General features: G+C 40.3%; 1 protein-coding gene across 1 annotated transcript; it reads left to right on the forward strand.

Moving 5' to 3' along the window:
• Positions 1-491: 491 nt before the first annotated feature.
• Positions 492-21,087, forward strand: MBLAC2 (metallo-beta-lactamase domain containing 2). Its single transcript, XM_060761769.2, has 2 exons — positions 492-1,044; positions 17,161-21,087. Exons 1-2 carry the CDS (start codon positions 555-557, stop codon positions 17,544-17,546), a joined length of 876 nt encoding a protein of 291 aa, XP_060617752.2. The 5' UTR covers positions 492-554; the 3' UTR covers positions 17,547-21,087.
• The last annotated feature ends 933 nt before the right edge of the window (positions 21,088-22,020 follow it).

Genomic DNA, 22,020 nt, shown 5'->3' on the forward strand with positions numbered 1-22,020 from the left:
ACACTGCCCAATTAGAAACAGGTTAATACCACTTTAACTGCCATCGCTCAGTGCTATGGAATACTGAGAGCCTTCGTTTGGTGAGGCCTGAAGGTCTGGAGGCTTCCCTGCCAAAGAGTGCTGGTGCCTCCCAGGGTTGCACAGCATTGAGCCAAAGCAGTTAAATTACCGGCTGTTAGGAATTGTGGGAGTTGAAGTCCAAAACACCCGGAGGGCCGACGTTTGCCCATGCCTGCAGCTGCAGCAGTAATTTACACAGTCTGGAGCCTTCCCTGCCAAAGAGTGCTGTTTCCAGGATACACTGTTTCCAGGATTCCAGAGCATACAGCCAGGGGAAGTTAAAGCGGTATGAACATGCATTAATACTCCAGTGTAGCGCCCTCCCCTCTCTCGCAGCCGGGCTACCGCAGTGGGCAGGGCCGGGGGCGGAGACGGGTGTCTCGGGAGCGCGCCTGGCAGCATCCCCGCCCCCTTCTCGACTCCTCCTCCTCCTCCTCCTTCCCTCGCTTCCCGTAGCCGGGCTTTGGGAGCTTGTCTGGGCGGCGGCGGCGGCGATGTCGGCGCTGGAGTGGTTCGCGCACAAATCCCTGGGCGGCGGCATCTTCTGGATCCAGGAGCGCTTCTACGAGTCCGGGAACCGGGCTAACATCTGGCTGGTGCGAGGCTCGCAGCGGGACGTGGTCATCGACACCGGGCTGGGGCTGCGGAGCCTGCCGGATTACCTCCGCTTGGCGGGGCTCTTGGGGCCCGGAGCCCCCGAGGAGAAGGGGGCGGAATCCGCGCCGCCGGCGGGAGAACCCCTTGCGGGACAGCGCCCCCTGCTGGCCGTGGCCACGCACGTGCACTTCGACCACGCGGGCGGGCTGCACCAGTTCCCGGAGGTGGCCGTGCACAGCGCCGAGGCCCCGGCCCTCCGCCGCGGGGACAACTACGAGGCCGTGACCTGGCTCTCCGACGGCGAGGTGGTGCGGCAGCCCAGCCCCGGGTGGAGCGCCAGGCACTTCCGGGTCCGCCCCGTCCAGCCCACCCACGTCCTGCAGGAAGGTGAATCCGCCCCCCTTCCCTCCTCCCCGAGCTTCTCCCCCAGACCCTTCCCTGGACCCTCCTCCCTCTGTTAGCAATCAGCAGAGCATTTGGCATGCCTAGAGCGAGTGTTGTCTAAACTAGAGGTGTTTCCCAAACTGTAGAGCAGGCTGTTAGGAATTGGCCGCCCTGAGCCCTCTTGTGGGGAGAAGGGCGGGATAGAAATGTATGTAATAATAATTATTACATGTAATAATAATAATAATAATAATAATGTAATAATAATAATAATAATGTAATAATAATAATAATACACCGGAGCCCCCGGTGGCGCAGTGGGTTAAAGCACTGAGCTGCTTAGCTTGTTGATCGAAAGGTCGCAGGTTCGATTCCGGAGAGCGGCGTGAGCTTCCGCTGTCAGCCCTAGCTTCTGCCAACCTAGCAGTTCGAAAACATGCAAATGTGAGTAGATCAATAGGTACCGCTCCGGCGGGAAGGTAACAGTGCTCCATGCAGTCATGCCGGCCACATGACCTTGGAGGTGTCTACGGACAACGCGGGCTCTTCGGCTTAGAAATGGAGATGAGCACCACACCCTAGAGTCAGACATGACTGGACTTAATGTCAGGGGACTACCTTTACCTAATAATAATAATAATAATAATAATAATAATAATTGTTATTGTGGAAGTTGAAGTCCAAAATACCTGGAGGGCCCAAGTTTGTCCATGCCTTCTCTATAGTCTTCCAGGTCAGAAGCAAATTGAGAAGACAGTAATCTTCTGTATAAATAAATATGTAATGTTCGGTTTGTGGGATTAATATGTAATAGTATGAAAGCTGGATCCAGAAGCGCTGAACATAACGCTGTTTGCGCAACGCAGACCAGAACACAGATATTATAGAAGGAATGTAAGAGGTTTTTTTAAATGGTAAAACCCTTATTTATTTATTTATTTATTTGGTAGTTTTGTATACCGGTCTTCTCACCTCCATTCAAGGGACTCGGGCCGGTTTCCAACATCAATATTACAGACCGTCATTAAAACATCATATTTCTAAATCACACTAAAACATTAAAACATTGAAACAATTAAAATGGCAAAAAATACAATCATATGATTACAGTGGTCAGTCATCATCAAAGTCATTATTCATCGTCATCCATCCATATCAAAGGATCATGGCTCATTCGTTGAATGCCAATCCCCAAAGCCAGGTTTTCACGTTTCCTGAACATTAAGATCGAACGGGCAGTTCTGATCTCCAGTGGAAGGGAGTTCCAGAGTTCCTTACCTGAACCCTTAACCCTAACCCTGACCCAAACCCTAAACCTGACTACTAAACCTAATCCTAACCCTTACCCTACCCCTAACATTAAACCTTATCCTAACCCTCCCCTCCTTTCTATCTTTCCATCAAATGCAACTACAGAGTATATATTCCCGCCCTCAGTGTGCTGCTCTCTTCTTCCCTGATTCACAACCGCCGTTGCAGAATGTGCATAACGCTCAGAGCTTCTGGACCCAGCTATCATACTAGCATTGATTAACATAACTCAAAAACCACTTGACGAACTGACACCAAATTTGGACATAATACATATATCAGGCCAAGGAGTGATCATCACTCATAAAAACACTGAAAAACACAGTGGAAGAGACTTAAAAAGTAAAAAAAAAATTACAATGCATGCACAAAATCACTAATAATAGTAATAATAAATTTTATTTATACCCCGCCACTATCTCCCCAAAGGGGACTCGGAGCGGCTTACATGAGGCCAAGCCAAGCGATACATTGCAGCAACATAAAATATAAACAATAAAATAGCATCACAATAAAATAAACCAATCAAGTAAAATAAACAGTACAAAATAACATAATGGAAAACAAAACATAGTGGGTGGGCCAAATGCACAGCATAAAATGATAAAACTCTGGATGAGATAGCAATGAAAAGGTACATTTGTGGGGGAGGAGCTTGTAGGAGACTGAATTAGACTTTCAAAAAGGTGGGGGAAAGTGCAATATGAGGTAAACTGTGTAGGTGAAACAACAGGACTGGAATATATGGTGATTCTCCAAAGGTACATCAGAAATATATATACACACACATACACAACACATATACACAGACTGGGCCACAGCAACGTGTGGCAGGGGACAACTAGTCTATATAAATAAAAATGTAATGTTTGTGGGATTAACATAACTCAAAAACCACTGGATGAATTGACACCAAATTTGGACACAATACACCTATCAGGTCAGCAAGTGACCATCACTCATAAAAACACTGAAAAACACAGCGGAAGAGACTTAAAAAGCCAAAAAACAAAAAATACATAACAACACATGCACAAAACCACATATATACGCACACATATATACACAAATATACACACACACATATACACATACACAGACTGGGCCACAGCAACATGTGGCAGGGGACGGTTAGTAATGTATAAAAAACCACAAAGTTAAAAATTTGGCATATATTTCCTTTGACAAAGTGCTGCTGGTGTTGCTGTAAGGGCTCAGACCACATGGTAGTAAGTGGTCTGTGGTTTGCTCTTCTCAGCACTTGCATGTCATGGACTCCACTTTGAAGCCCTGTTTCTTGAGATTGGCGCCACATCTCGTGATAACAGAGCGCAGTCTGTTCAACGCCTTCCAAGTCACCTAAGAGTGCTCAGAAGGGAGTTTCTTTATCTGGTATCAGCCACGGATCGAGGTTCCGGGTTTTAACCGGGAGAAATTATACTATTTAGTTGGTATTGCATTACATGACATCCGCTGGGAAGTAGCAGCCAATAATGAAAGGACCAAGGCATTGATATCTCCGGCCCATCCTCTCTTCAGATATCAGACAACGCCTTAAATCAATAAACAGTTTTCTAAGATCTACGGAGATACTCGCAGGAAAGCTTCATCAAGCAAAAGTGGCAGGTTAAGTGTCCAAAAGTGGCAGGATCAACAACCCATGGCTAATAAGAGTCCAAAAGTGGCAGGATCAACATCCCATGGCTAATACTGAATGAGAGACTCCCTCCTGGGCACACAGAAGACTGAACAACTTGGAAGACGCTGAACAGACTGCACTTTGGCACCACGAGATGCAAAGCCAACCTTAAGAAATGGGACCACAAAGTGGAGTCCACGACATGCGAGTGTGGAGAACAGCAAACCACAGACCATCTCTTACAGTGCAGTCTGAGCCCTGCCACATGCACAATGGAGGATCTTCTTATAGCAACACCAGACAGAAGCACTCCAAGTGGCCAGCTTTTGGTCATAGGACATTTAGTATAATGCCAAGTTTTTAAAACTTTGTGCTTTTTAAATACATTGCAGCTGTATCCTCGGTTCTCTTCTGATACGTTAAAAAAAAGCCTGCCATTTTTGGACTGTCGCTCGCTTGCTGAGGTGTTCCTGTGACTATAAACGCAGATCTTAGGAAGCTGTTTCTTGATTTAAGTCATTGGATGATATCTGAACAGAAGATGCCTTGGTCTTTTCATTGCTGGCTGCTACTTCCAGGCGGCTATCAGGTCGTGCAATACCAATTAAACCCTCCAGATGTTTTGGATTTCAGCCGGTAAGCTGTTAGGAATTGTGGGAGTTGAAGTCCAAAACACCTGGAGTTCCGAAGTTTGCCCTTGCCCGGGCTAAACAGTATAATTTCTCCAACAGTGTTGGGCGTAGATATCCTGTGATAATGCGGCATCGAGCCATAGCAATTAAAGTGGTGTAAAACTGTGTTCATTCTATTATTATTATTATTATTATTATTATTAACTTTATTTGTACCCCGCTAGCATCTCCCGGAGGACTCGATGCGGCTTACACAGGCCGAAGCCTCAAAACACAGTACAGTAAAACGTAACATCACAATAACAGCAAATCAAAACAATAAACAAAATAACATAACTCCACAATAACTAAGCAAATCAGATAATAAGCAAAATAACGACAATGACAGTACATCAAGACCTTATTAAAATTGGTTCGGCCGGCGCACTGGGGTACAAGGGTTAAAAGTGCTGAAATGGCAGGAGGCACGTAAGATTAAAAGTGCGGTGTGCAGCGACAATTAGTTATGCTAAAGTGCTACTAGGACTTGGGGTGGGGTTCCTAGTCTGGGAAGGCACAATGGAACAGCCAAGTTTTTAAATTCCTTCTGAAAACGGCCAGAGTGGGGGCCTGTCTGAGATCCTTTGGGAGGGCGTTCCAGAGTCGGGGGGCCGCCACAGAAAAGGCCCTGTCCCGTGTCCCCACCAAACGCACTTGTGACGTGGGTGGGATCACGAGCAGGGCCTCTCCTCTCCTCTATAGTGTAGATACATCTGTAGATAACTGGGACAGACATGCAGGCTGAAAAAATGAGGCTCACTTCAGAGGATTTAAATCCAGTGGAATTCTGGGCAGAGTAGTTCAGTGAAGTACTTTGTACTTTTCGTTGCTATAGATCTCTTGTGTCGCAGTTCAGGGAACTGCACTAGAGCCCTCTCAGAGAATCCCAGGTACATCAGCACTGAAATTAATGCAGTTTGACATCACTTTAACTACCATGGCTCATGCTGTAGGATCATGGAGATTGTAGTTTCCTCTGTCTAAGAGTGCCGGTGCCTCACCAAACTTCAACTCTAGTGATTTTAAAGCTGGTTTAATTCTCCAGTGTAGATGCGACTTAAGTTCAGTACTAGATGTGATTTGTGGACTTCAGCTCCCAGAATCTCTGATCTTTAGCCAAAGCAGCTGTGGCTTCTGGGAGTTGAAGTCTACAAAATCTGGAAAACTGCACTTTGGGAATCACTGTTGTAGAGCATGTTCCAGCAACGATTCATGGTGTGGAAGGGAAAGGGTGCAACCTCAGCTCATTACAAAACTTTCCCATAATTGCATTAAAAGGAATATGTGAAGTAGATATGTCTATGTAAGATGATTAACTTGCTCAGAGACAGGCATTTTACACTTATCAGTATATTTCACCAATACTACTATTTAGAAGAGTTAATCTGGTTTATTTATTTTGTATCAAAAGCATTGCATGAATTAGTATAAAACTGATAAAAATAGAAGGAGCACAAGCAGCAATATATCTTTTGTCCAAAAACGGGCAACAGCCACCGCATTGTCTATAGTTTCAATCAATTCTTCCTCTGTACATGAGGCAGGACATTGCGGACAAACATACAGATGCAGAGTTGTCTGTTCTGCTCCACAGTCACACAAGGTAGAGGATTCTTTTAGGTAATTCCTTTTTGGCAGGTTGTCTTTTGATCTGCCCACTCCACTTCTCAGTCTGTTCAGGGACTTCCAAGTTAGTTAATCATATACATTACAGTAATGTTTTGAGTCACGTGTAGAGGAAAACAACAACAATAATAGTACCTGCTTCATATATAGGTGGCACTGATGGGATCATGTGTGAGCCCCTACACTTTATGGATTTATAAATCCAAAGCCTTTATGTTGGAGTGGAGAGGGGGGGGGGTGTTGCTCTAAGATAGAAGAGCAGCAGGAATCAAAAGGGGAGTTTGAATGCGCTATCCATCTCTGAGATACATTTGTGGGGATGCATACAACATTCAATAGGGTCATACTGTGCAAGGGTCATACTGTACAATAATGCCCAACATTTCTTAGTGATATAGGACCCCTGATGGTGTGGTGGGTTAAACCATTGAGCTGCTGAACTTGCTGACTGAAAGGTTGGCTATTCGAATCTGGGGACAGGGGTGAGCTCCCACTGTTAGCCCCAGCTTCTGCCAACCCAGTAATTCGAAAACATGCAAATATGAGTAGATCAATAGGTACCACTTCTGCAGGAAGGCAATGGTTCTCCATGCAGTCATGCTGGCCACATAACCTAAGCTCTTGGGCTTAGAAATTGAGATGAGCACCATCACCCAGAGTCGGATATGACTAGACTTAATATCAAGGGAAACCTTTACTCTGCATATGACCCTTGTGTCGATGGTGCATAGGTTCCAAGATTTCTTGTGGATACTTAAAACTTTAGATGATAGCAAACCCTATATTTTGACTATACATGGACTGAGAGCATACAATAGAGTAGCATTGGATGACCCAGAAACACTTCCTGGAGGATGGGAATTTTTGGAGAGTAGATAAGTGAAACCGTGGATATTAAATCTGTGGATAATGGAGTGCATATTGTGCATTTCTACATGACAGCTCTTTTATGGGAAGAAGGGCAATGAATAGTAAACAATTCATTAAAAAAGAGGATCAATTCTGTTTTGCCAGGAGGTATTATTGCATAATGTGTTTTGAAAAAACAGAACAAACCCTCAATGACAAATGCAAGTGTGGCCACTGAATACTATATATAGCAATTGTCATGTATTGAGATTATATCATACTGGGATTTGGCATGTTGTTTTGAAGCAAAAGGGCTAGCCTAAGGCGCATTTACTCTCAGTTGATATGTACTGATTTTAATATTGGATTATTTATATTATTCTTTTGAAACAAATTGTTGGTAGAGAAAATACATACAAAAAGATAATTACCATCCAGAAACAATGTTCACTAGTAATATTTTGATATTTAAAGCAAAAGAAAGGAATAGAGCTTTTGGTTGAAAATATTTTTCCCCTGCAGAGTTAGCAGAGCTGAAATTTTTGTAGTACGAGTTGAAATTCAAAAGCACCAGCTAAGCACCTCCCAATTTCAGACAGATTTTGTCCTCTAGATTCTAAGCATATGACGTTTTATTCATAGTGATACCTGCTTTCCTCCTTGAAGTAAACAGTATACTATTTAAAAGGCTGACATGTTTTAAAGAGACAGCTACTAAATTAAAATAGGGCCTAGTTAAACCATCTTAAGGTATGTTAACATGCTTCAGCCCAAGCAGTACACAAAACAAGATGTGCATCTCCTCCAAGAACATCTGAACATGTTCTTCCTGGTAACCTCAGTGAAGAGCCAGACACAATAGGAAACATGATCCTTGCTTTAAAAAGAAAATTTTACTCTTAAATATACATCACCACTCCATCTTTGGTATCATCATCATCATCATCATTTTTAATTACTTATTAATCACCCTCCATCCAAGATGCTCTAGGCGATTTACATAGCAGAAATTATACAGGAAATTATACACATACATATAAATATTAATAAATTAACATGAGTCAAACACAGCCCCTTATATTGTCAAGGCCAACATCCCCACCCCCAAACATTGCCCATCTCGACATTTGCTGCTTTGTTCCTGTTGCTTCTTTACTAAGACTGGCAGAATGTTGACTCAGATCAATCAGTAGATCTTGAGAGGCTGGTGAACAACTCAAAGAAGTTCTAGACCAGTGGTTCTCAACCTGTGGGTCCCCAAGTGTTTTGACCTACAACTTCCATAAATCCCATCCAGTTTACCAGCTGTTAGGATTTCTGGGAATTGAAGGCCAAAACTTTTGGGGACCCACAGGTTGAGAACCACTGCTCTGGACCTTAAGGATCGGTGGAATGACAGGAGGCTGTAGCAAGGTATGCCTACACAATAGTGTAGTGTGCTCAATGTGCAGCAAAATTATGGTTTGCTATCTGGATTGTGTGTGAGTGATGTGGTTAGTTGAATCAATGGATGCAGGGATACAGAAGGTGGACTGTACCACATACATCTGGAGGAAGACTTGGGTTTTAAAACACTGGTTTGTGAGGAATTGAAGTATAGGCTATGTTGGCTTCACAGATCTGTTGACTAATTCAATAGTAAATGTAAAACATATTATGTTTGAAGGACTATTAAAGCAACATATTAATTACTAGATGTAATGTTTTGTCATCTTTTAAACCCTGATTATTATTGTTGTTGTTCAACATACTTAAGGAAGAATGAACTGAACAAAGAATATTTTCTGCTCTGGCTAAAACAGGACTCTGATCCCCTTCTTGGTGAGATGGCATTCCCAGAGGTGAGAAGGCTGCCAGGAATGGCATCAGTTACTCCTTTGCCTCTTTGCTTACAGGAAGAGCGCATCAAGAGACAGGAACATTTGATTAAGAACTCAGAGGGAGTTATGAGGTCATAAGCCCATGCATCCACATTGGCAGATGGAACACAGGATTTTTGTTAATGTGAAGCTTTGGAAAAGCTTTTCCCCAAATTGGTTTGATGTGACTGTTGTGTCTCCTGGGAGGACAAGTTCATTTCCTTAAGACCTGAATATTCCAGTTCTTGGTGTGCCCTTTTTAAACTAAGTGCCAGAGAAATTACTGAAAATTGCTTCTGAGTAAACATTGCTTGCTAGTTAATACATAAAGGTCTGTTTTTAGCTGTTCATACAAATGTTTGTAAATGATCGTTCTGAAATTGGGCACAAGGATCAGGAACCTGTGTATATTTTCCAATCAGCTCCTCATGCAGGGACATGAGAGATGATAAAAACATCAAATACCACAAGGATGATAAAAACATCAAATCATCTGGGCATCCCCTGGGCAACATCCTTGCAGACGGCCAATTCTCTCATATCAGAAGCGACTTGCAGTTTCTCAAGTCACTCCTGACACGACAAAATAAAAATAAAATCCTTCATATACATATTTTAGCAGGGTTTTAATGTAGAGTTTCCCTTTGTATCAAAACCAGGGAGCTCTGGATCACTGTTGGGTAAATAAACGTAAAAGATAGCCCACAATCAAAACAGACTAAGGCTTATTAAGTTGACTAGTTAACTTGCTAGAACAGTGGTTCCCAACATTTTTCGACTTGGGACCACTCTCCAACATTAGTATCAAAAAGGTTACGGATAGTTTTTTTTTTTGTAAACTTTAGACTTGGTTTGGTTATTTGGGGTGCTGATTCAGAAAAGTGCATCGGATAATCCACATCAGCTCTTGTTTCTGATACAGAACACGCCATCCAGTAGTCGCCATCTGCTCGCCCACAGAAACCCATATTTAATAATCTAGAGCTGAGGTGGTCTATCCAATGCAGTTTTCTTAATCAGCACCCCAAATAACCACAGGAATAGGCTTAAAAAGGAAGGCACCAAGGCGTCCCCACTTCCAGGTGCCACATGGAATGGCTCTACTCAGGGGGAGGAAGTAGGAGGAGAAGCAGCAGTCAGGAGGCTTGTTGTCACACCTTTCATGAGTAGTCAGCCTCTCCCCTCCCAACATCCCCGTTGTCTCCGCACTATAAGAGGGTTTCGTGAGACCAGTCACTTTTGTTGCAATGGTGTAGTAACTGTGAGATGTAGTAACTATTTTAGTTCGTGGGGACCACTGGTGGCCCACAGAGCCCAGGTTGGAAACCACTGTGCTAGAATTTACCATTTTGGATGCAAAGGGAACTCTAGTTCAAACCAGCCAGAATCCCTGCACATGCTAATTCTCCCGGAAAGAAAAAGAGGTGTAGAGGAGAGAACTGTGAAGCCAAAAAGTAATTTCTAACTTTATAAGCCATGGCTTACAAATCTAAGAATATGTGTACAAAAAAGAAAACTGTTTAACTTGATTGGCTCAGGCTATTTGTTAATGATTTTCATATAGCAATGCTTCTAAACATTAGGAGTAAAACTGGCATGATAACTCATTTATTAATAGGTATTTCTGTTTGCATCCCTCCATACACAGTTCTCTTAGATATTGTGTCATGTTAATCTTTCATTCTTAATCTTAGAAGATAAATTGGCAATGTGAAAAAAACAGGATAGATGGAAGAAATATCCAGTCATAAAATAAAACAATGGAAAAATTTAAAACGAAGGCAGTGTTGCTCATAATTAGCTTGAGTTGCGCAGAATGAATTTTCTTAATATATAAGGTTGTTAAGAAGCACAATCTCATGAAAATATCCGTGAGTTTGCAGCCCTCACTTTGGAGCAAAAAGACAATAGTAGAGATAATTCAGACCAAATAGCCATCAAAAAATGTAATGTTAAATGCAGGCAGCTATTAGCTGTATTTCATTGAAAGTCAAAGCCTTTATTTCTGAAAATGAGTCCTTAAGCCACTGTGCGATTTCCTGTCACCAGTTTTCTTGATTGCCTAGATTTGAAGAATTAAGCAGATCTGACATCTAATTGGATTTGTGAGAAGTGCCACAAATCCTGCTTTATGCCTTTTATCTTTTAACTCCTATCCTTTCAGTTCATCCCATAACAATTACGTTGTTATGCACTCTGCTAGTACTGTGAAAAGGAAAGAATATAATCTAAATAGATGAGTTATTTGTTGAGATATAATAATATCGGCCTCACTGTAAATGTCTGATTGTTACATTACTGGACAAATGGATCTGTGTGCTTCGGCGCCTTTCATATTTTAATGCATTTTACTTTTCTATGGCATCTTTCCTTAATAGACTGCTGTTGCCAACACTGAACTTTCTTTAGATACTTGAAGGCTTCTTCTGATGATTCATTCAGACATGACCGTTTCTTTCATCACTTTTCTTATTATTTATATTTTTTTAGACAAACCTAAAGGCCTGTGCTATTTTTTTTTAAGCCCTGGGGATCGATCTTTTCTGTGTATGTTGCCTGTTGACTTACTGCAACCCCACAGGATCTTCTTAGGTCCTGTCTGTTGTTCACTCGTTCAGTTGCTTCTGACTCTTTGTGATCTCATGGACAAGCCCACGCAAGAGCTCCCTGTCGGCAGTCGCCACCCCCAGCTCCTTCAAGGTCAAGACAGTTACTTCAAGGATAACATCCATCCATCTTGTCCTTGGTCGGCCCCTCTTCCTTTTTCCTTCCCTTTTCCCCAGCATCATTATTTTCTCCAAACTTTCTTGTCTTCTTATTATGTGGCCAAAGTACTTCATCTTTGCCGCTAATATCCTTCCCTCCAATGAGCAGTTGGGCTTTATTTCCTGGAGTATGGATTGGTTTGATCTCCTTGCAGTCCAAGGCACTCTCAGAATTTTCCCCCAACACCACAGTTCAAAAGCGTCTATCTTCCTTCGCTCAGCCTTCCCTATGGTCCAGCTCTCACATCCATAGGTTACTACAGGGAATACAATTTCTTTAACTATGTGGATCTTTGTTGGCACTGTGATGTCTCTACTCTTAACTATTTTATCGAAATTGGTCATTGCTCTCCTCCCAATTGGTCATTGTCTATATTGGCAAAACAATTCTGTTTGACAACACATTTTCCCAGTCTGCAGTGACCCCGTTAACACATCATTACTATTATCATTATGTTTATGTTTATTTATACCCCACTTTTTCTTTCCACAATCAGACTCAAAGTGGCTTACATTAAAAGCATTTCAATACAATTTAAAATCTAAAATTATACAAACATTAAAACAGAATTAAATATAAATGGCATTTAAAAATTCACAGTTAAAATAAATAAAAACATAATCAAAGCTAAAAATCAAATCTGTCACACATCACCTCATGATTGCCATAACCAGCTACAAATTTTTCCCTTTTAAATTCACTTTGCTGTTAGGGGACAGCCCACCTTGTCAATCTTTTGCATTATTTTTGGCCATACAGCCTTGGCCACTCTTTTTTCCCATCTTGGGTGCAAATATACATATTTTCTATTGTGCAGGGTGTGCTAATACTGATATACAAATATGTGCACACACATACTTTCTTTTTTATAAATAAATAAATAAATAAATTCAGCCTAGAGAGGAACCAATTCATGGCAGGAATGATCACTTCCCACCACTCCACTAATTCTTCCTCCCCAACTTTGCAACTTAAATGAAAAGAAGCATTGCACTCATTATTTTATTTTGCCCTTAGTTTTTATTTAGCATTTCTCTGTCTGGTTTTTCATGATATACAGAGATGTGAAACAAAATACAGTGGTAATTTGAAGTGCAAAAGCACCATTGATTTTGCAAAATGTATGTAGTATTTGATTATGTCAGTTGCTGATCTGAGTCAGTAGCCTTTGGAATGGAAATTGTTTTATGTAACTGCATATTGGGGCCTAATTAGCCTAAAGGCACCAGCTCCTTTTTGATCTTGGAAGCTAAATAGGATCAACCCTGCGTAATACTTGGATGGGAGACTACCAATGAATACTACGTGCTGCAGGCTATATGAAGGCCAGAGGGAGTGACTGACAAAACCACTCTGAGTATGTAGAAAGGCCTATAGATAGAATATATGGAGTCTCCATAAATTGATAGGCAGCTTGGAAGCACATATACACAACTATACCTCAGACCATACATTATACAAAAAACACACTGAGATCCATATATTAAAACTACATTTTTATTGGCCAGCCAGAATGCTAAAATAACATACAAAACTGCCCTTTTTCTATTTAAAGCAACACAGCTAAGAACTGCTTATTTAGAGTTGATTGGGGTGAACTGTAGAGGTGATGCAGATACTTGATTTGGATTGGGACCTTGTTAACAGCTTGTTTATTTTCATTTACATTGCACTATATGTGTATATGTTTTTGATATGGCCAATGGGCTAATAATAAAATGTTCTTTACATATACACAACTGCATATTGTCTGTTTTTTCCCTCCTCATCTTCTCTTCCCCTCCCCAATTTTTGCTTTGTAAGAAAAGAAATGGCCATTCCCTTCTGTTTGTATGATCATTAAATCTTCTTTTACACTATCTACAGCATTTTAATATCCTGTCTTGAGATATAGCAGTGCTGTCTCCAGGACATTTAATCTAATAACAAGATTATGCTACTTGCTGTTTTTATTTTTTCATTCTTTTTGATGTCCAGTCTGCCTTTTATACTACTGCAGCCCCGAGCTAACATTTAGCAATGACATTTCTTTCTTGGCCCCCAGTTCGCTGTTGTGGATGGATGTGACCAGTTGGGTGCATAATCACTTGTACAAAGATTACATTTATTGGAAAGCCAACTAGACATCACTTCAGCCTTATTTACACTGGTTCCCCTGATGCTGTTGATGATTTTGACTGTGATTATAAATTGATTATTTATTTTATTCAAATATTTCTATTTTGTCCTATGCCCAAGGATTTCAGTGTATTGTACAATAAAATCAATATAAACAATTTAAAAATGTAAAATAATAGAATGCGCATCTTAAAATGTAAAACAGTGTCAAATTAAAGTAAGTTGAAACCATGTACACTTAAACACAAATGCAATAAATCATTGCACCTCAAAGACTTTAATATAAAGGCATTTTTTACTTGGAGGTAAAATGAAGCCCGTATAGAGAAGGCTTTGCAATGATGATTGCATATGAAGTTTTCTCTGTGCTGTAGAGTTATTAAAAGATAAGATGTCCCTGCCTACATGGCCACAACTTGATAGACACGATGAAGGGGGGGGGGGGGGGGAGATGTGGATAAAAGAGAAAGGCTGGAAAGTGCATTAGCAGCTGTTGGATGGGTCGAGGTTAGACATGGGCAAACTTTTGCTCTCCAGGTGTTTAGGACTTCCAACTCCCACAATTCGTAATAGCCAGTAAGCTGGATAGGATTTCTGGGAGTTGACGTCCAAAACACCTGGAGGGCTGAAGTTTGCTTGAGCCTGGCCTGGTCTAGATTGATTTTCTTCTTCCCATTATGTGCTTCCTGAGAATATTTGGTAGCAGTTTCCATACCTCTTGGCCAATAGTAGAGACCACAACATTGACACATGTTAGCTCTGAAGTTCCAGGGTAACTCCCTGTTGTGGCCAAATGTTCTTTCTGGCAGGAAATTGGGAAGGAAGATCCTTGTAGCTTGGACCAGTGGATAGTCTGTTTCTTGCTATGATGGCTTTCTGAATTAGACTCACATGTGCAGTATCTCATGAACCCTTGATCTGTTGATTGGCTGCAGAAATCTGTTTCTTTTCACATCTATAACCCCAAATTACAGACATCCTATCATGTATACACTGGCCACTTAATCTGGGACCAGTCAGGAACATTATGCTCTAAGTTGGGCCTAGATTGACCATGTGATGGTGGCCACACACACTGGACCTAATCCTGTGCATCACCACATTATTGTCCATATAGGACAGCTGGGCCAGCATTTCAGCCCCTGGCCCAGCCCTGTTTTCAGCATCACTGCCATTGTTCCCTTATCAGCCTGGGACCTCTGGGAAAAGCCTGTCCAGTACACTATCACGTCTACTAAAAGATCGCTTTTGTCCTCCTTGTTGATCACATAGAAAAGAGGGATGGCATGTCTTCTGCTATGTGGATAACTGATTATGCCAAATTGAACCCAATCCAGCTGTCCACATGTCAAAACTACCCAAGACCACTCCAAGGTTTCTGGGAAACACCAGAGTTTCCCCCAACTTTGCTTAGCTCAGAGCAAACTTGGGGATAAGGCCAAAAAAGATGGATCCACCCAGTAGATAGCCATGTCTGGTCTGGAGTGTCACCATGGGTGAATTCAACCTCAGTGCAGAAGATAATTTCACACTTATCATTTGGATTTTATCATCCCAATTTATATGTATACTGTAATACATATGTAATATTCACTGCCCAGTGCTAATGATTTATGGCTAAGATAATAATGGTAATTCAAATACTTTTCATTAAATATCTTGCTGCTGACATACCTCCTGTTAGAAAACTGTCACTGCCTTCTGTCCCCTTGTTTTTATATTTAAGGATGACAGAGACTTTGCAAGATATAGATTCCACCCCCATCCCCCCACCCCCACTATCAAGTCATTTTTATAGTTGATTAATAGCTGTAGCCTTAATAACAGATTCTGGCACCCCATTTATCTCCTTCACCCACCAGGGATATTTGAGATTTGCTTGCCATTGTAACAACATGCATGAGTGTTAAATTTCCATCCCTGTTATAAAGCTTCACCTTTTGATATCTTTCTTTGACATTATTTTAAAATATTGACATTTGCCGGCATGTTCTGTTGAGACACTAAATGCAAAAATTGTTTTTCAGTGTGATGTAGTTAAATTGGAACTAAAATGACATCCTGCAGTTTAGGACATGTTATTGCAATAGGGGGAAGATGTCAAATTTCTAAACACCAAACCTCCAGGATGACCACCATATGTTATGTAGTAACGCTTTCATACAGAGCACGGAGGAGGCAGTGTATTTCTATTTATGGTTTTGTTTTTTAGTTGAACTGGGTCAGATCTCCACGCCATGTTGTTCTCTGAAGAAAATCATCTTGTGGTAGGTTTCACAGTCAAGGGTTGTCAGTTAATGACTTGTTTGCAGTGGCTCATTGATATGACAAAATACAGGCAGTCCCTGAGTTACAATCATCTGATTTACAAATGGCATAGTTAAGAACAGAGGTGAAACAACAGGAAGTGAGAGAAATCTTCCCTTGGAAATGGAAATTCACTTGTGAAAGAGTTACTATCATGGGGAAAGATACTATCATCTCCACTGAAGCATTATCATCATTCCTTGTTTTCATATGAAGCCACATTTTGCAAAATCCAGTTAGGACAGAAAGGGAGATGAAATCTTCTGAAGAGGGGCAGACAACAAACACCACAGGGGTATTAATCCTACATGAGCTATCCAAAGCTTGTGTATGTGTGTACACATACACAAACACACACACATAGTTAAAGTTATACTTAAAAAAAATCTACCTGTTCCAACTTACATACAAATTGAACTTAAGAACAAGTCTTCGTAACTTGGGGACTGCCTGAAATCCCATGTCAGAAGGAAACGAGAAAACAATTCAACAGTATTTCTCCTTCCTTTAAGGAAGATGGGAGTGTGGATGGGATCTTATAAACAGGTATAAGTCCATATAAGCAGATATAAGTCAGACTCAAGCCAATAAGGCTTAATCCTAAACATATATGTGTACCCTACTTCTGCGTCTTCCCATAGTCTGCAGCTGCCTGTTCCATGTGGTTACTTACCTAACTGATGTGAATTGGTTCCTAATGGTGAAGTTACTCTGTTTCCCCTTTTCTCAGTATTGAACCAATTTAAATATTTATGCCCATATTAGGTATGATGCAGTAATTTTGTGTGGATGATTTTTAGGAGAAATCCTTTGAGTTGCGCTGGTCCTATAGTAAGAAATGTGTTTATACTTTGTCAACTTCCAATGGTGTTTCCGATGAATAGGTTTGCCATAGAGTCATAAATGGAGCAAATACATTGCATTGACTTGAGCATTCAAATTCATCATCCTGTGTTGTTTTGTTTGTTTCTAGGGGATGTGATCAGCCTCGGTGATAGAGAGCTCACTGTCATGCACATGCCTGGCCATTCAAGAGGAAGCATTTGTTTGCACGACAGCGAACGGAAGATACTGTTCAGTGGAGATGTTGTGTATGATGGCTCAATGATTGACTGGCTTCCTTACAGCAGGATAAATGACTATGTTGCAAGCTGCCAACGACTCATAGAATTAGCGAATAGGGGCTTGGTGGAGAAAGTCCTTCCAGGGCATTTCAACACATTTGGTGCAGAACGACTCTCTCATTTGGCTTCCAACTACATTTCTAATGCCGGGATTTGTCACAAAGTTTCAACATGTGCCATGAGATCAGTCGCAAGCCTAGCACTTCGGGCAACAAATTCTAGATCAACTTCCTAGGATAACATGTTTAATGTTCTGTTGGCATATATTAGTTGCTTTAATGGGAAAAATGGGGGTTTGAGCCACAAAGATTATTTTTATCTACTTCATTTCTATTTTCAAATAAAAGAAAATCAGATGCCAATACAAGCTAGTAGCTATGCCAAAGCTACTCATTTTCTTTCTGTTTGTTTTAAGGCAAGTTTGCACATATATTGAGTGCTGTTCCACAAATATTCTGAACATGTTGCTTTGTATTTTAAAGCATTTTGAAGCATATGAGATGCACTTGTTTTGCACTTGTGACAGATTTATTAATGAGATCTTAGGTATTCATGTTGAAAGCATAGTTTAAATGGCTGACCTTATTAACAGCAGTATTGTGGGTGTGGGTTGGGAGAATTAAAACATTCCACTGTCTCATTGAATGCACTAAGTTTAATTACCCAACAATTCATTTTTATTGAATGGGTGAATGTAAGATGTAGTTACCTAATGCTAAGGTATTATCATATATTATTGCTCTTCAGAAATTGTGTTGCATTGGCTTTTGTTTCCTAAACAAATGAAATAGCAGTAAATATTTGAAGTATATTGCTTGCTCGGTAAATGTGACTAATTGTTTCAGTGTTAGTGTGTGTACCTATTAAGACCTCCAGTCTGAGGATTTTATATATAGTACACACCCATGATGAATGGTTTCTGTAGTACAATAGCTGGATAAAAAGCACAGCACTTGTCAGTTACAAATTGTTAGATGCACCAAGTAAAATGGGTCATGGAAGGAGAAGAATTTAATGGTTTGGGGGAGATGTTTAGCAAAAACTACAGCTTTCGGTCAGGCCCTGTGTGTTTGGTAATGTTCATGTTACGTTTGTGGGCAGAACTTCAGATAAAAGTTTTGCAAACACCTAATGTCATTTTTCTTTTCTTGTTTCTCCTTTCCCCCAACTTCTGTAGTACAGTACAGCTCCCTTATCTGCAGGACTAGAATCCATGATTTCATTTCTGCCCAACAAACTTATATCCTCTCTAGGCATTTTGTGGAACCTCCAGCATGACTCAAGTGTATTCTTGGGCCAGACATCCTTCAATTCATTAGTGTTGACTATTAGTTGTTGTTTTGCATATGCGCATAAAGTTCGGGAACATATCCCATGCAGATGTTGGAGCTGTACTGTACTTACTTTCAAGCTACTTAACAGAATTCTTTCAACTATATTTAGCTGTCTGGAACATTACCAGTTTTTTATATGAAGTCTGTTTGTGTGTGTGTGTTGTAACTGTGCTATGGAAAATAATTTGATTATTAAGAATTCAGGAAGAAAGATAGGAACAGTGGCCCTTTCTTGTGAGAACAGGGAGCAGATTTATTTTTCATCCTTAAGTGAATGCGCTGAATATTATTTCCTCTGAACCAATTAGCACTGCATTGCACATAGAGAGTTTGGCCCCCACTGTATTCAGCACTTTAGCCCTGAGTAGTCTCGAGGGTGGCTAGTTGGATGTATTCTGTTCTTCACATGTGAACAGTGCCTATTCCCTGCTGTACACTGGAGAAGAACATTAAGCGAAAAGCACAGATTTGCTAGTGAAGGTGTTAGAAATGTCTTTTAGCTTTAATTATCTTTATGAATCTTGCACCAAACAAATGGATACATTGCTTATGTTACAGACCACTTCGCTTTGGCATTTAGCTTTGAAAGCATAAACTACTAATTTAGGGACAAGGATACCCAAGAATGTAAGCTTCAAAATCATAGAACTTGAGAATAGATATTAGAACTAGTAAAAGAAAAAGCATAAGCAAGTGCAGAATTAATCCAGAGCCATATAGAAATTGTCATAATAGATTTCCAAATAATGCACTTCCTACACTTAATTTTTTTCTCTCTTGCTAACCACAATGAACATTTGTGCCAGGAACAATATTAAGCAGAATTGAGGCTAACCTGGTTAACTTGGTTAATCTTCTGAACTTCGATTTCCAGCCAGCTTTGGACTGGCCCTTGTCAACTACTAGTGCCTTGCTTTTAGTATGCAGTTTTGTGGACATTTTACATTGAACTATTAAAAAGTGATTTCGTTGTTAGGAAGTATTTTCGAGGCACTAATTAGGATTTCCTCCTGAGGGGAAGCAAATTGCCTATGTTGAACCTCTCTTGCTTCCTCTCTCTCCACAAATAGCTTAAACTTATTTCCCCAAAGCCTTATATTATATTGACACTTTGTAGACTGCTCACTAGGAGAAGTGTTCAGAAAAGAAAAATTGAGACTGCCAAAGATTACTTTCACTGAAGACCTGAGCTGAGTTTTCACTATGGAATAGTTCTGTTGGATTGTTGAATTAGTATATATTAATAAAAATAAATTGGTTATTTTAAGAATAATGTTTTTTGTTCTGTTTTGCTCTGAATTTACAGTTCACACTGCTACCTTATCTAATAAAATAAGTAACTAGTTTTGGGGAAATATAGTCAGATAGAAAAAAAAATCCCACAGCCTTATTCTAAGCATATGTAGTGAGGAGGAAATCCCCCCTCAGTTAAGTAAAGCTTAAGGCTTAGCTACACTGTCTACTTAATCTGTGGCTATTCCAAAGCAGGAATGCTCCAGAGTCACCCTAGAGGTGGCCACACTCTCTGGTCCCAAGCCCTAGTATGGCGGCGTTCACACAGTCCTTATTCATCCCCTTTTCCCTGCACTGATGAGTATAGGACAAACAGGAGGGTGGTGCACCATGTGGACAGCAGACCAGTCCGCATCGGATCTAGTCCTGTCGACATTGTGCACAAATGGTGGGTTTGCGCCGGTGTAACTCAGGAGTATTCCCTAAGTTTCCTTAACATGGGGCTAAACTGATACCCCATGATAAGGACTGGAAGTCTCTGAATATCTTGAAGACCACTAGAAGCGACTTCATGGGGAACGTGGGATGTTAAGCTTGTGTAGATGAGCCTTCAGTTCCTGGCACATTGACAGAGCTTTGCAATTTTTATTGAGGTTTTAACTTAAAATAAAATCACAATTCCGCTTTGGATTAATACTGGTTATTAAAGTACAATGTCAGAGTGAGAGTGTTGTTATATAATCTTATCTTAATTATTTTTATATAATGAAACCATTAATATTTCTGAAATACTTTATTAAAGCTTTTGACCATTGAGTATTCCCTATTTATTGTGATACATTATCTGTTTTCACTTAAATGTTATACAGTGAGAAGCATCTACTTTAGTTTAATTGTAAGGGGTTTAGAAACCTGACACGATAAATAAATAAATAAAAACCTGTGATTTCAGTTTTGACTGTTTTCATTGGTTTAAAAGCGAAATATATTACAGACAACGTTCTTAATGTGAAGGCAATGGTATATTGCCAATTCAGTTGTTGTTCTCTTAACTGACTTATAGATTACGCTGAAAAATGGAGTTGAAAGGTGTGTTGAAGATAGTAATACACTGCACTGTTGATGGAACTAAATATGCCACTGTTTTCAAATAACATTCTATATTATTTTGTCAAATATTGCTAATAAAAGAATTATGACATAAAACAACTTTCAATGATTTCATGTTATTTGTAATTAAGCTATAAGAGAATGGGTGTACACATTTTACTTTTTGAGTTATAGAAGTATGGCAGTAAAGTGTCCGCTTCCTTGAGTTTTGGATCTGTATTAGCTTCTCTCTTTCTTAAACACATTTGTGCATTTGGAAGAACTTTACAAGTATATAGTTCATTGTGGACATATGCAAGTGCGTTTTATAAAAGTAAAAACATGCGCTATCCTTATTAGGAACTATGTTGAAAGGCAAGAGTGTTTTATCCCACATTTATCCCAATCTATCTTTGCGACTGCATCTCCTTCTATGAACCGACACGGGCTTTAAAATCTTCCAGGGAGGCCCTTCTCTCGGTCCCACTATTGTCCCAAGTACAGTTGGTGGGAACGAGAGAGAGGGCCTTCTCATTGGTGGCCCCCTGACTGAAATGCCCTCCCTAGAGAGATTAGGTTCCAACTTTCTGATCCAGTCTAAAAACATGACAATAAAAACAAGCCTTTGATCTTGAGTAGATTGTATGGGTTAGCCTGAGGACTTGGCGGCTACACTTTGGCACTAGGTTCGTTAATAAAAAATATTCAGTTTTATCCACAGTTATGTCTGCATTTTATGAATTTGGACTTTTAATTTTATTATATGGTTTTTATGGATGTCAGCTCATGTTTTTATTGCTTTAATGTCTATGTAATTGTTTTTATTTTATGTGTGATACTTTGGAATGCTTTGTTAGTCACCCCAAGTCCCTTCAAGGAGATGGTGGTGGGGTACAAATAAAATATTTATGTATTATAATTCTCTGATGTTGCAAGGAATGCCTTCACAGATTACTAAAACAATACTAGCTGATTGTTTCTTAGTAATTCTTGGTTCCATCTTAACCAGTTCAGTGCAAAAAACACTAATTGTATTTTAAAATGTTTTTTTTT

Source organism: Anolis sagrei, chromosome 2, assembly GCF_037176765.1.
Source record: "Anolis sagrei isolate rAnoSag1 chromosome 2, rAnoSag1.mat, whole genome shotgun sequence".
Classification (NCBI taxonomy): Eukaryota; Metazoa; Chordata; class Lepidosauria; order Squamata; family Dactyloidae; genus Anolis; species Anolis sagrei.

Coding starts and splice junctions, on each gene's coding strand:
- MBLAC2 (XM_060761769.2), top strand. CDS start 555: ATGTCGGCGCTGGAGTGGTTCGCGCACAAATCCCTGGGCGGCGGCATC. Junction 1,045..17,160: donor CACCCACGTCCTGCAGGAAG/GTGAATCCGCCC, acceptor GTTTGTTTCTAG/GGGATGTGATCAGCCTCGGT.